This window comes from Oncorhynchus keta, chromosome 19 (assembly GCF_023373465.1).
Source record: "Oncorhynchus keta strain PuntledgeMale-10-30-2019 chromosome 19, Oket_V2, whole genome shotgun sequence".
In the NCBI taxonomy this organism is placed as follows: Eukaryota; Metazoa; Chordata; class Actinopteri; order Salmoniformes; family Salmonidae; genus Oncorhynchus; species Oncorhynchus keta.
Genome location: NC_068439.1, coordinates 14,232,171 through 14,246,578, shown reverse-complemented (window position 1 = coordinate 14,246,578; position 14,408 = coordinate 14,232,171). Strand labels below are relative to the sequence as shown.

Here is a 14,408-nt window from a genome sequence, read left to right as displayed (position 1 = left end):
TGCGCATGCAGACAGAGCAACATGGGACATACGCATGCAGACAGAGCAACATGGGACATACGCATGCAGACAGAGCAACATGGGACATACGCATGCAGACAGAGAAACATGGGACATAAGCATGCAGACAGAGAAACATGGGACATAAGCATGCAGACAGAGAAACATGGGACATAAGCATGCAGACAGAGTAACATGGGACATACGCATGCAGACAGAGCAACATGGGACATAAGCATGCAGACAGAGAAACATGGGACATAAGCATGCAGACAGAGAAACATGGGACATAAGCATGCAGACAGAGAAACATGGGACATAAGCATGCAGACAGAGAAACATGGGACATAAGCATGCAGACAGAGAAACATGGGACATAAGCATGCAGACAGAGAAACATGGGACATAAGCATGCAGACAGAGAAACATGGGACATAAGCATGCAGACAGAGAAACATGGGACATAAGCATGCAGACAGAGCAACATGGGACATAAGCATGCAGACAGAGCAACATGGGACATAAGCATGCAGACAGAGCAACATGGGACATAAGCATGCAGACAGAGCAACATGGGACATAAGCATGCAGACAGAGCAACATGGGACATAAGCATGCAGACAGAGCAACATGGGACATAAGCATGCAGACAGAGCAACATGGGACATAAGCATGCAGACAGAGCAACATGGGACATAAGCATGCAGACAGAGCAACATGGGACATAAGCATGCAGACAGAGCAACATGGGACATAAGCATGCAGACAGAGCAACATGGGACATAAGCATGCAGACAGAGCAACATGGGACATAAGCATGCAGACAGAGCAACATGGGACATAAGCATGCAGACAGAGCAACATGGGACATAAGCATGCAGACAGAGCAACATGGGACATAAGCATGCAGACAGAGAAACATGGGACATAAGCATGCAGACAGAGCAACATGGGACATAAGCATGCAGACAGAGCAACATGGGACATAAGCATGCAGACAGAGCAACATGGGACATAAGCATGCAGACAGAGAAACATGGGACATAGCATGCAGACAGAGAAACATGGGACAAAAAGACAAAGCCCATAAAAGAAACAAATTATTTCCACACCTCACAAGCTATAGACAACAGACAACATGGAAAGCAGCTAGGGGTTATGTTCACAAATCTGACTGACCTTTAGCCATGTCTTCATGTTTTTGTGAAAGTGTGATAGGTGGGTCAGTTGTGTGTGTCTGATGGCAGTGTATTCCAGACATGGGAAGGCATGGCATAGGAGTAAATTTTGATAAATTAATTGCCTTTCTATGGTCAGATTTTGCCTAGCCTACTTTAACACAAGCCATGCCTAATAATGAAGTAAAACAATTAAGTATATGTTTTCAAAATGCATACTACCTCCCGCTCACATTGCACGGTGGTGGGTGATGCACTTGAATGGCGAATCGGAGGCGCACTTCAATTACCAGTTGAGAAATAGAAATAGTATCTCTTTTCAAATCATGGCCATAAAAACAGTTAACATACAATTGCATTTAGAATGGTTGTGCAATGACTGGGCTTATAAAAGCAGCAGTAGCAGTAGCGCTAGCGCTGTCTGACAAGATATTCCACTCAAAGTAAGCGCTATATGCTACAGTAAGCGCTATATGCCACAGTAAGCGCTATATGCTACAGTAGGCGCTATATGCTACAGTAGGCGCTATATGCTACAGTAAGCGCTATATGCTACAGTAAGCGCTATATGCTACAGTAAGCGATATATGCTACAGTAAGCGATATATGCTAAAGTAAGCGATATATGCTAAAGTAAGCGATATATGCTAAAGTAAGCGATATATGCTAAAGTAAGCGATATATGCTAAAGTAAGCGATATATGCTAAAGTAAGCGATATATGCTAAAGTAAGCGATATATGCTAAAGTAAGCGATATATGCTACGCGCGTATCATTAACATGACTAACGAAAATTTAAAAAATGTGGCTAATTAACCTATAGACCAATAAGCATGACTGTCAAATGTATTTATATCCACTGATATTTACATCAATTAATAAAATGACTTTGCAACAGGATTGTTTTTTTGACTAGCCGACAGCAACCTTATTTAAAATCGGCTTTTAATGTATCGCTGAATACCGGCAATTACCGGCTAACGGAAACCCTGGCAGACACGAGATAGAAAGTGAGAAGGTGCAAGAGTGAGTGAGAGAGAGAGAGGGAGAGGGAAAAACTGTAGAAAAACAACCACTAACAACTCCTCCCACGCCCTGAGTCTCTAAAGGCTGTGGCTGGCTGGTGTGAATAAGAGCATCAGAATGCTGCCGGCCCTGAGGATTGCAGTAAACACAGCACCAGGAGATTCATGTAGAAAAACAGGTCTGTCTGACCAGCACCACACTGCTTACAGAGCCCACAGCAATGTGTGTGTGTGTGTGTGTGTGTGTGTGTGTGCACCAGAAGTCCCCACAAGGATAGTCAAACAAGGACCATTTGGACAAGTGGGGACATTTCGCTGGTCCCCACAAGGAAACAAGCACACCTGATTCAAGTTGTCAACTAATCATCAGGGTCTCAATGAGTTGAATCAGGTATGTTTGTCTGGGGCTACAACAAAAATGTGTACTGTTGGGGTTACTGGAGGTGGGCTGTTGGGGTTACTGGAGGTGGGAAATACAGGTCTAAGCAATGCAATGAATCAATAACCCTGGACAGGCGTGAGTAGTGTGGAACCCGTCTTGGCAGACTGCGGGAGGGGATCTATGGCAGGGGTGTTAAACTCATTCCACGGAGGGCTGCTTTTCTTTTTCTATTAAATTAAGACCTAGAGTACAGGGGAGAAGCAAAAACCCGCAGACACACAGCCCTCTGTGGAATGGTGTACAGCAGCACACCCTGGAGAACCAGGCTAACAGGGAGAGAGGATGAGAGAGGCTAAAGCTAAATCACCCAGAAGCTGTAGAGAGAGGATGAGGAGGCTAAAGCTAATCACACAGAAGCTATAGAGAGAGGATGAGGCTAAAGCTAATCACACAGAAGCTATAGAGAGAGGATGAGGAGGCTAAAGCTAATCACACAGAAGCTATAGAGAGAGGATGAGGAGGCTAAAGCTAAATCACCCAGAAGCTATAGAGAGGATGAGGAGGCTAAAGCTAATCACACAGAAGCTATAGAGAGAGGATGAGGAGGCTAAAGCATACTCTAGCCTGGAGAACCAGTATGACAAAGCGAGACAGAGGCCAACACTAACAGAGAGAATTAATCAAGCACATACACTGGAGAAAAAGACTAGCAGGATAGCTTAACAGAGACAGTGGTGCCGACAGCAGAGAAGCTAGCTATAAAGTGGGGATGAGAATAGCCGGTAGATCCACAGAAGCACCAGTCTATTGCTAGCAGGTTAATAGACAGAGATTGATAAGACATGGGGGATATGTAGGCTAAAGAGAGAAGCCAACAGAACAGAGCAGATCATGGAACCTGGAGACCACAGAGAACCAGGCTTAACATGAAACATTGTAATCAAGGCCACTTACACTCACTAAACTCACCTGGCCCACTTAGACACACAGGTTAACACACTCACCGACCCAGCCCCGCCACACAGTGCACGGCAATACAGCAGCCAGGCTCGCCTCTGAACTTGGTCTTAAGCAGGTTCAACCAGTCGTCCACTATCTTGGTGGGGGGCGGGGCACCATCGTCAAAGGGCCAGTCCTGCAGAGGAAGAGGGACAAGAACGTCAACATGGATCAAACCAAGGGCTAGGTATTAAGCCAACATATGAAATTGTTTGAAAATGGTCTTACCATAGATAATTTAACAATTTGATTTTACATTTTGAGAACCCTTTAAGTATAAAAATATACATTTAAATTGAATAAAATATTTAATTTGGCCTTCCCTACTATAGGCCATAGAAACACATTTAATACTTTTCATAAATGGCAAAAAACACAGCCAGGAAATGAATAATGTGTGTCCTATATCTAGGAGATGAAGGACCCTGCCTTTCAAGGGTAATTCTTAAATCCCAAAAAGGTTCACAGATCTTCATTGTAAAGGGCTTAAACACTGTTTCCCATACTTGTTCAATGAACTGTTAAACAATGAACGAACCTGTGGAACGGTCGTTAAGATACTAACAGCTTACAGACGGTAGGCAATGAACCTCTAGGCTAGAGGGAGGTATTTTCACGTCCGGATAGCGCCCCATCAAGCCTAGAGAAGTTACGGTCACAGTTATGAAAACTTAGGACACTAAAGAGGCCTTTCTACCGACTCTGGAAAACACCAAAAGAAAGATGCCCAGGGTCCCTGCTCATCTGCGTGAACGTGCCTTAGGCATGCTGCAAGGAGGCATGAGGACTGCAGATGTGGCCACGGCAATAAATTGCAATGTCTGTACTGTGAGACGCCTAAGACAGCGCTACAGTGAGACAGGACGGACAGCTGATCGTCCTCACGGTGGCAGACCACGTGTAACAACACCTGCACAGGATCGGAAAACCCGAACATCACACCTGCGGGACAGGTACAGGATGGCAAGAACAACTGCCCGAGTTACACCAGGAACGCACAATCCCTCCATCAGTGCTCAGACTGTCCACAAAAGGCTGAGAGGCTGGACTGAGGGATTGTAGGCCTGTTGTAAGACAGGTCCTCACCAGACATCGTCGGCAACGTCGCTTATGTGCACAAACCCACCGTCGCTGGACCAGATAGGACTGGCAAAAAGTGCTCTTCACTGACAAGTCGCGGTTTTGTCTCACCAGGGGCGATGGTCGGATTTATCATCGAAGGAATGAGCGTTCCGTCGAGGCCTGTACTCTGGAGCGGGATTCATTTAGGAGGTGGAGGGTCCATCATGGTCTGGGGCGGTGTGTCACAGAATCATCGGACTGAGCTTGTTGTCATTGCAGGCAATCTCAACGTTGTGTGTTACAGGGAAGACATCCTCAGGGAAGACTTCCTCCTCCCTCATGTGGTACCCTTCCTGCAGACTCATCCTGACATGACCCTCCAGCATGACAATACCACCCCGTTCTGTGTGTGATTTCTTGCAAGACAGGAATATCAGTGTTCTGCCATGGCCAGGGAAGAACTCGGATCTCAATCCCATTGAGCACGTATCGGACCTGTTGGATCGGAGGGTGAGGGCTAGGGCTATTCCCCCCAGAAATGTCCAGGAACTGGCAGGTGCCTTGGTGGAAGAGTGGGGTAACATCTCACAGCAAGAACTGGCAAATCTGGTGCAGTCCATGAGGAAAATATGTATTGCAGTACTTAATGCAGCTGGTGGCCACACCAGATACTGACTGTTACTTTTGATTTGGACCTCCCCTTTGTTAAGGGACACATTCCATTTCTGTTAGTCACATGTCTGTGGAACTTGTTCAGCTTTTGTCTCAGGTTGTTGAGTCTTATGTTCATACAAAGATTTACACATTAAGTTTGCTGAGTTTATAAGAAAACTAAGGAAATATCTTTGTTTGCTCAAAACTACCGCCATACTTCCATTTGTTTGTGGGGGTTACCTTCTGATTAGTCTCGTGACATTTCTGGGGGTCATAGAGCAAAACGGTGAACTCCATCATGTTTGTGAGAGTCTCCCCTTTCCACAGAGGGGTCATACAGCCAAACTCTTTGGATGCTACAGACATTGTTGTGAGAAGGCCAATTTTCAGGAAGTCTCATGGTCTGACAAACACCGCTGAAACACGGCCACCTTCCACCGCAAATACGGAAGCCCGCCGTAGGCTGCTGCGGTGGATGGAGACGCAACCCCATCTCTATCTTAAATAGACAGATGTATTTATTAATGTTACTTAGATTGACCCACGGGTGAGTCAACAGACTTAAAGATTAACCAGTGCACAATGCTCAAAGGCAGTGCAGGATTCAAAGCCTGATTGAAGCAGAGCAGCTGTATCATGTGTGTCTAAGTTGGGAAGCTTGATATGCTGAAGTACTGTGTGTGTGTGTGTGTCCTGGCAGACAGCCTGACCATCTGAGCCTCTGTACTTGTGCTAAGCCATAGCTGAGACTGAGTCAGCACATCTCGCTCTCCCATATCATCCTCTGCCTGTCGCAGCCTTCTCTCTCTCTCTCCGTCTGTCCTATGATATCATGGGCCAGTTTTATGTAGGCAACTGTCACAGATCCTGTTTCATATTTGAAAAGTGACAAAAGACAAGAACTGAAAGGGTTGTGTTACTAATTGCTTTTCACTGTAGTTTGCCAATCAGCCATGCTTTCAAAATTCTGCTATCCTTCTCAAACATTTAATCCAATGCATTGGAGAGTGACAGGCAGAATGGGGAGAGGAACACTCCAGGACCAGGGGTGGTGATCACTATCAAGGACTCTCCCAAACACAAAGGGTCTCTGGTTTTCCTGAATCTCCTGTGGGACAGCTGAATAAAATAATGTTGTACAATACAGTAAGAGAGAAACAGAGCAAGAAGGCCTGGGTGGAGCCCAATTCATCTGGATCTGAGCCAGAGATTCCTTCCTGTTCTCCACCCATTCGCTCAGCACACTGCGGGAGGCAGACTTCCTCTGTTCTCAACTAACAGAATTTCTCCAGAGGGGCAACCCCACCTGTTTTATTTGACATTCCATGAAAAAGAAAGTGTATCCAACTACCCTCAATTCCTCGGAAGGAAACAAAGGGATCCGGTTTTGGTTCAGTATAAATTCTGACTGCCCTCAAGGAGTGTGTGTGTGTGCACGCATGTGTGTAATCCTCACCATAACTTCAATCCCCTCCTTCTCCACTGGGGCCTTGTCGTAGGTGGCGTCACACACTCTCACCAGCGTGTTCACCTCAAACTTCTTCAGCTCCTGAGAGAGACAGACACAGCGATTGCGAGAGAGACAGACACAGCGATTGCGAGAGAGACAGACACAGCGATTGCGAGAGAGACAGACACAGCGATTGCCAGCGAGGGAGACACAGCGAGGCAGCGAGGGAGACACAGCGAGGGAGACACAGCGAGGGAGACACAGCGAGGGAGACACAGCGAGGGAGACACAGCGAGGGAGACACAGCGAGGGAGACACAGCGAGGGAGACACAGCGAGGGAGACACAGCGAGGGAGACACAGCGAGGGAGACACAGCGAGGGAGACACAGCGAGGGAGAGAGACAAAAAACGTATACTCTAAAATGCTTGTTTAATTGTTGGTTGAAGTGAGTTTGTTATTGTCGGTATTGGTGAGGATATTGATGCACGTCGTCAGATGTATGTGCAAGTCTCTCCAGAGTGAACTTGAGCGTTGAATGGTTATACATGCACACACATGGCGGCCTCACCTCAGTGAACTTGTTGAGCGTGGCGTTGGTGGGGTTGTGTGTGATGAGGAACCTCATGCCCTCGTAGGTAATCTCCACTGCTGCAGGGCGGTTCATGTTGGCGAGACGGCTTTGAAAACAATTACAATTAAATACTTAGAATCTCTCTTACAAGAAGGATGACTACTTTTGGCTCAGATGTCAGCAAGGACTTGTAGAATTCTGTAGGTTCAAAAAATAAATAAAAACAGGACAACGAAGGGAAGAGGTGGAGGATGGTGTGGGAAACACGTGTGGATGGCAACAGGAAGGTTTACATAAAAAGAGGGGTAACAAAAAACTGGATGATCTAGTCCACAAGACTCCACGGGGGGTGTAAAAAAATATTTAAAAATAAATAAACTAAAATAAAAACTAATGCAGAGACTATCCACCAGTCATCCAATCGGACATTCAGATTTTACCCCATTCAGGAGAGTGGTATGTGATTGGCTTCTGGGAGAGAAAGCAGGAAGTAGAGGAGAACTAGGCAGTTTTCTTATTGGCCGCTCAGGGGACAGAGCTGGGCAATTTGGCCTTGGACTACGCGATATCCCAGGGGACGTTGGAGGAGACAGAGGTTCCCAGTGTGCTGGCTTCAGGGGGGCTTCTGGGTAGCGTAGTCCTGAGGGGGGCGGACGATTCACTTGTCCACGAAGGCGAGGTGCTGTGCCTGGCAGAAGTCTCCACTGACGCTCACATTCGCCATATATGTATGGTCCAAATCAACACAGAAACACTGCAGAGAGAGAGAGAGAGTGAAGAACAAACACCATTGTAAATACAACCCATATTTATGCTTATTTATTTTATCTTGTGTCCTTTAACCATTTGTACATTGTTAAAACGCTGACATGACATTTGTAATGTCTATTGTTTTGAAACGTCCGTATGTGTAATGTTAATTGTTATTGTTTATTTCACTTGATATATATATATTCACTTTATATATTATCTACCTCACTTGCTTTGGCAATGTTAACATGTTTCCCATGCCAATAAAGCCCTTGAATTGAATTGAGAGAGAGACAGGGAGACAGAGAGAGGATGTGGAGGAGAGAAAATGAGAGGGAGGAGGAGAGAGTATAATGTGGTTTGGTAAACTGAAATAGACAACAGTCACCTTTTAGCAAGGCACTCTTGAAGTTTCTTAAAGAGCAAGACGAGGCAGAGAAATCTTGTTGGGGAAACTGGAGAAACTCATTACATCAGAAATATGACTCCACACGTCGAGGCTATTAACTCTATTATCAGAACCATTATCAGCTTTGTACTAAGGTGTTATAATGACCTATTATTTCTGACTTTGTATCCAGCCACACACAGCCTGATCATGCAGACAGACAACACAGACACCCATGAGCTCTTGGCTTCAAGAGAGCCTCTCATAAATCATGTACGGCCTGTCCTCACCTCTAACCGGCTGATCATCAGTCAAGATCTGAAGCGTCTGGACACAGCCGCCACAAACTGGCTAGTCACACATACACTACGAGGGTGAGGGAGTGGGGAAGAAGAGAGGGGTTGGGGGAGAGGAGGGAAGAAGAGAGGGGTTGGAGGGTGAAAGTAGGGGGTGGAAGGAAAGGGATGGGAAAGGTGAAAGCGAGTGGAGGAGAGCAAAAGAAAGGGAGACAGAGGTTGGACCTCAGCAGCAGTGTCTAAAGCAGTAGTCACAAGGTGAGGATTATGGGTCAGCAGTGATTCACACCAGCGGACTGTCACATTCCCACGGTCCCCCGTTCACCTCCCCGTCCCTTTCTCCTTTTCATCCCTCACTCAGCACATCTCCTTTTCGGGTCTCCCATCGCTTTACTACATTCATTCTCCCATTTATTTATTTTTTTTATCTTTGGGAGCAATATGTTCCAATTCAACTAGTGTCTTCCTCCTTTCCCCACAGGCCTCTACATCTTCCCATCTCTCAATCCAAAGAGCTTTATTGGCATGGGAAACATCTGTTTACATTGCCAAAGCAAGTGAAATAGATAATTCTAGCTCTCCTCACATCTTTCTCAATCTGTCGAGGCGCCGGTGTAGAGCAGTCGTCTCGCCCACTGAGCCAAGAACAGAACAACAGTCAGTCTGAGGATCTAGATACTTTAACCTCTCTGGGTTACAACCAAATCATGATAAATTTACTATTTTACGTATTGATCACAAAAAAAAATGTAACTTTGACATTACCGTGTAGTTGACCAATAAAGTGTGGTCTGATGGGGATGTGGACATACTCAGTATACATATCCCAAAGAAAGAAATTCTTATTACAATACATTTTTATAGAAAGTTGGAGTCAACCCTGAAAATAGCACTGCTGTGCGAGTCAGTCAAATCGATCAATAATTCTCTTTGTAAATTAAATAGAAAAATATTTGCTATAAGTAGAAACATTCAGAACTTTTGTGAAACATCAGAGTTGAAAAAGATATGGCTAATAGAAGAAAAATAGATGAGGTTAAGAGATAGACTGGAGGGGTTGAGTGGAGCTGAAGGCTAGGATAAAAAAATTACTAAAATGTATTGTGTCCATAAAATGTATATAGTATGTATAAGCATAAGTGATGTTGTCCATTAGTTTACTCCAATTAGGGAAGGGGTGATAGGGTTAGGGGAAAATATAGGAAAATGTATTTGAAAAATATATGGGAATTGGAAATGGCGCACATAATTACATTGATGGAAGCTACAATCTGCACAATCAAAACTGATCTACCCCTTGACATTTTTTTTTTAGGACAAACAGACCCTCTATTCCCTTGTTCATCTTCTCTTCAGAGAGAGGAAGCACGCTGTGTCTCTCTCTCTCACCCTGACCCAAAGACAAGGCTACGATTCTGAGGGTAAAACCAAACTTTTCCCCATCTCTCCTTTACTGGCTCTCTCACCCTCAGTCTCCATCACTCTCTCATCTCCTCTCACCTAGTGCCAATAAGAGGGGCAGTCTTCCAAAGAAAATAATAATAATAATAATAATAATAATAATTCACCAACCCCTCCTCCCTCAGTCTCGCCTTCTGGTACATGTCTACCTGAAATACCTTGTATTACTGCACATTGAACTGGTTACTAGTACTCCCTGTATATAGCTCCATGTTTGTGTATTTTATTCCTCTTCACTATTTTGATTTGAACGTTAACTCGTTGGTAAGGGCTTGTAACCAAGCATTTCACAGTAAGGTCTACACTCGTATTTGGCACATGTGACACACATTGATTAGATGTATAATCTCCTGTTAGCTGGTGCCAGCATCGGTGCCACTGTTCAAAGACACTAGTTCTCTAGAGTAAATCTCTCCCCGACGCCTTTAATTACCAGCTCCAAAGAGCACTAAGCATAATGCACTGCCAGACACACAGACAGACAGACACCAAATATGACTAGAGGACAATGTTCATAGAGTAACAGACAAGGGTAGTACAAGCTGTACAGCGTCTCAAAACACAGCCTGTAGACACTCCACAGCTTGGAGTGTCTTCAAACATGAGTATACAGGGGTTGGGATCTACTCACCAGATAAGTGGTGTCAGCATATAGCCTTCCATGTGTCAAGGTCCTCTCTCCCTAATAATAGTCCCCTAGTTGTGTCTCAAGTTAATATGGAGGAAAGGAGAGGAAGCCAATCGCATCGTTGAGAGGAACCCTAGTCATAGCCTGTCTCTCTGCGTGGCACTAGCTAGAGGACCAGCCCACAGTCATAGCCTGTCTCTCTGCGTGGCACTAGCTAGAGGACCAGCCCACAGTCATAGCCTGTCTCTCTGCGTGGCACTAGCTAGAGGACCAGCCCACAGTCAAAGTCTGTCTCTCTGCGTGGCACTAGCTAGAGAACCAGCCCACAGTCATAGCCTGTCTCTCTGCGTGGCACTAGCTAGAGAACCAGGCCACAGTCATAGCCTGTCTCTCTGCGTGGCACTAGCTAGAGGACCAGCCCACAGTCATAGCCTGTCTCTCTGCGTGGCACTAGCTAGAGGACCAGCCCACAGTCATAGCCTGTCTCTCTGCGTGGCACTAGCTAGAGGACCAGCCCACAGTCATAGCCTGTCTCTCTGCGTGGCACTAGCTAGAGAACCAGGCCACAGTCATAGCCTGTCTCTCTGCGTGGCACTAGCTAGAGGACCAGCCCCCAGCCATAGCCTGTCTCTCTGCGTGGCACTAGCTAGAGGACCAGGCCCACAGTCATAGCCTGTCTCTCTGCGTGGCACTAGCTAGAGAACCAGGCCACAGTCATAGCCTGTCTCTCTGCGTGGCACTAGCTTTGTCTCTCTGCATGGCACTAGCTAGAGGACCAGCCCACTAGCCTGTCTCTCTGCATGGCACTGCTAGAGGACCAGGCCCACAGTCATAGCCTGTCTACTAGCTAGAGGACCAGGCCATGGCAGCCACTGCACAGATGGAAACTCATGCAGAGGAACTCTGCCAGCAAACACGTAAAGACCATGCTGTCTGCACAGATGGAGCAGAGAGAGCAAACACGTAAAGACCATTAGCAGCTAGCCTGTCTCTCTGCGTGGGGCAGGACCAGCCCCAGTACCACACAGGAAATACAACACGTAGTGTAGGGATAGGAACACTGGGTGTGAAACTGACTGATATCAGGCAGAATCCTGTAGCCTAATCATACGTAGATGAAAGACAGGCCTAGACTAATATCATTTAAAAAGTCAATATTGGTCAATTTCCATTAACTCATTTTAACAAAAAAAAAAATCAAATGGCCAAGACAGCTAGGCATACACACAAAACAAATGCCAACAATGGGTCCATTTAGGCATTCAGTTCAACTGAGTTAGGAGCGCTTCATTCTTTCTGTCTAACCTACAACTTATATAATTAGACTACTTTATGATTAGCATAACGTGTCATTACCTCACAGCTACTGCCAAAGTCTTCATGAAGGAGAACAAAAAGTCACAAGCTGATTACCTCTACGCAGATGACACCATTCTGTATACCTATGGCCCTTCTTTGGACACTGTTAACAACCCTCCAGGCAAGCTTCAATGCCATACAACTCTCCTTCCGTGGCCTCCAATTGCTCTTAAATACAAGTAAAACTAAATGCATGCTCTTCAACCGATCACTACCTGCACCTACCCGCCTGTCCAACATCACTACTCTGGACGGCTCTGACTTAGAATACGTGGACAACTACAAATACTTAGGTGTCTGGTTAGACTGTAAACTCTCCTTCCAGACCCATATCAAACATCTCCAATCCAAAGTTAAATCTAGAATTGGCTTCCTATTTCGCAACAAAGCATCCTTCACTCATGCTGCCAAACATACCCTTGTAAAACTGACCATCCTACCAATCCTCGACTTTGGCAATGTCATTTACAAAATAGCCTCCAATACCCTACTCAACAAATTGGATGCAGTCTATCACAGTGCAATCCGTTTTGTCACCAAAGCCCCATATACTACCCACCATTGCGACCTGTACGCTCTCGTTGGCTGGCCCTCGCTTCATACTCGTCGCCAAACCCACTGGCTCCATGTCATCTACAAGACCCTGCTAGGTAAAGTCCCCCCTTATCTCAGCTCGCTGGTCACCATAGCATCTCCCACCTGTAGCACACGCTCCAGCAGGTATATCTCTCTAGTCACCCCCAAAACCAATTCTTTCTTTGGCCGCCTCTCCTTCCAGTTCTCTGCTGCCAATGACTGGAACGAACTACAAAAATCTCTGAAACTGGAAACACTTCTCCCTCACTAGCTTTAAGCACCAACTGTCAGAGCATCTTACAGATTACTGCACCTGTACATAGCCCACCTATAATTTAGCCCAAACAACTACCTCTTTCCCAACTGTATTTAATTAATTAATTTATTTTGCTCCTTTGCACCCCATTATTTTTATTTCTACTTTGCACTTTCTTCCATTGCAAAACCAGTGTTCCAGTGTTTTACTTGCTATATTGTATTTACTTTGCCACCATGGCCTTTTCTGCCTTTACCTCCCTTCTCACCTAATTTGCTCACATTGTATATAGACTTGTTTATACTGTATGTTTGTTTTACTCCATGTGTAACTCTGTCGTTGTATCTGTCGAACTGCTTTGCTTTATCTTGGCCAGGTCGCAATTGTAAATGAGAACTTGTTCTCAACTTGCCTACCTGGTTAAATAAAGGTGAAATAAAAATAAAAAATAAAATCAGTTATCCTGCTATGTTCCACATACACCATAACCAGTTCCCCCGTTTGTTGTTCCAACACATCTCTGTTTTTCAGCTGGACTGAATGTTGTTGGGTACACATTGTGTGTCCACTCAGCACTTTAACAAATAGTTCAACTAGCTACATTATTTTCCTTCACCTGATACCTAGAGATATGAGGCTTAGCCTAGGTCTATATGAACCTAGGAAGAATAGTACAACACACACACTACTAAAATAGCCACACTTATCCTGAGAAAGAACAGCTAGGTTGCACATTCACCCCCCCCTTGCCTGTTGAAGCTAAACTGGGAGAAAAGTGAGTGAGTAAACTTGCAGTACTGGGGCCTAGCTGAGACAGGGTTTAATTTGTGACAGTCAGGGCCTATTCCCCTTGGTAGAAGTAGTGCAGCATAAAGGGAATAGGATGTGCTTTGGGACGCAGACGCCGCGGCATAGTCAGCTCGGCCCAGAGACAGTCGATCTGCAGTCACGTGCTCCCCTGGTGGGCCTGCACTGTACGACACTGCCAGGCAGGGAGCTGATAGGGGGAGCATAGTAGACCCACCAGCCTCAATTGGCTGGCCACTCTCAGGACAATATCACACACTGAGGGAGGGGCAGCAGGGGAGTGAAAAATCAATTTAAAACAAAACGGGGAGGGTGGTGGCTAGTGCTGAGCCATTAAACAACATGTTGGTTATTATTATTTTTTGACGAAGGTTCAATTATTTGAATTCCATGTTTTTCTTCCTGTGAACTCAATGTGCATTTTCTCATTGCAGTTTCTTTAGAGATCAATCATATCAACCCAAACTGTGTGATTTAGTACAGAGCCGTTTCCAACAGGCTAATATTCTACACAATTTAGAGCAGAAAATGTGTTAACTACAGAATGACCAGAATGCATTGCGA

General features: G+C 45.4%; 1 protein-coding gene across 3 annotated transcripts in view; it reads right to left on the bottom strand.

Annotated features, from left to right (window-relative positions):
• Window positions 1-14,408, bottom strand: part of LOC118372966 (protein tyrosine phosphatase type IVA 2-like) — a 50,380-nt gene that overhangs the window by 7,073 nt on the left and 28,899 nt on the right. For 2 of the 3 annotated variants that reach the window (XM_035759016.2, XM_035759014.2), the window contains exons 2-5: window positions 7,764-8,077; window positions 7,321-7,429; window positions 6,757-6,849; window positions 3,590-3,720 (exon numbers count right to left, since the gene is read on the bottom strand). In XM_035759016.2, the coding sequence (XP_035614909.1) occupies window positions 3,590-3,720; window positions 6,757-6,849; window positions 7,321-7,429; window positions 7,764-7,768 (338 nt within the window). In that variant the 5' untranslated portion in view covers window positions 7,769-8,077. Of the gene's footprint in view, window positions 1-3,589; window positions 3,721-6,756; window positions 6,850-7,320; window positions 7,430-7,763; window positions 8,078-9,343; window positions 9,393-14,408 lie in introns of all 3 variants that reach the window. The other variant, XM_035759015.2, reaches the window with a different exon arrangement.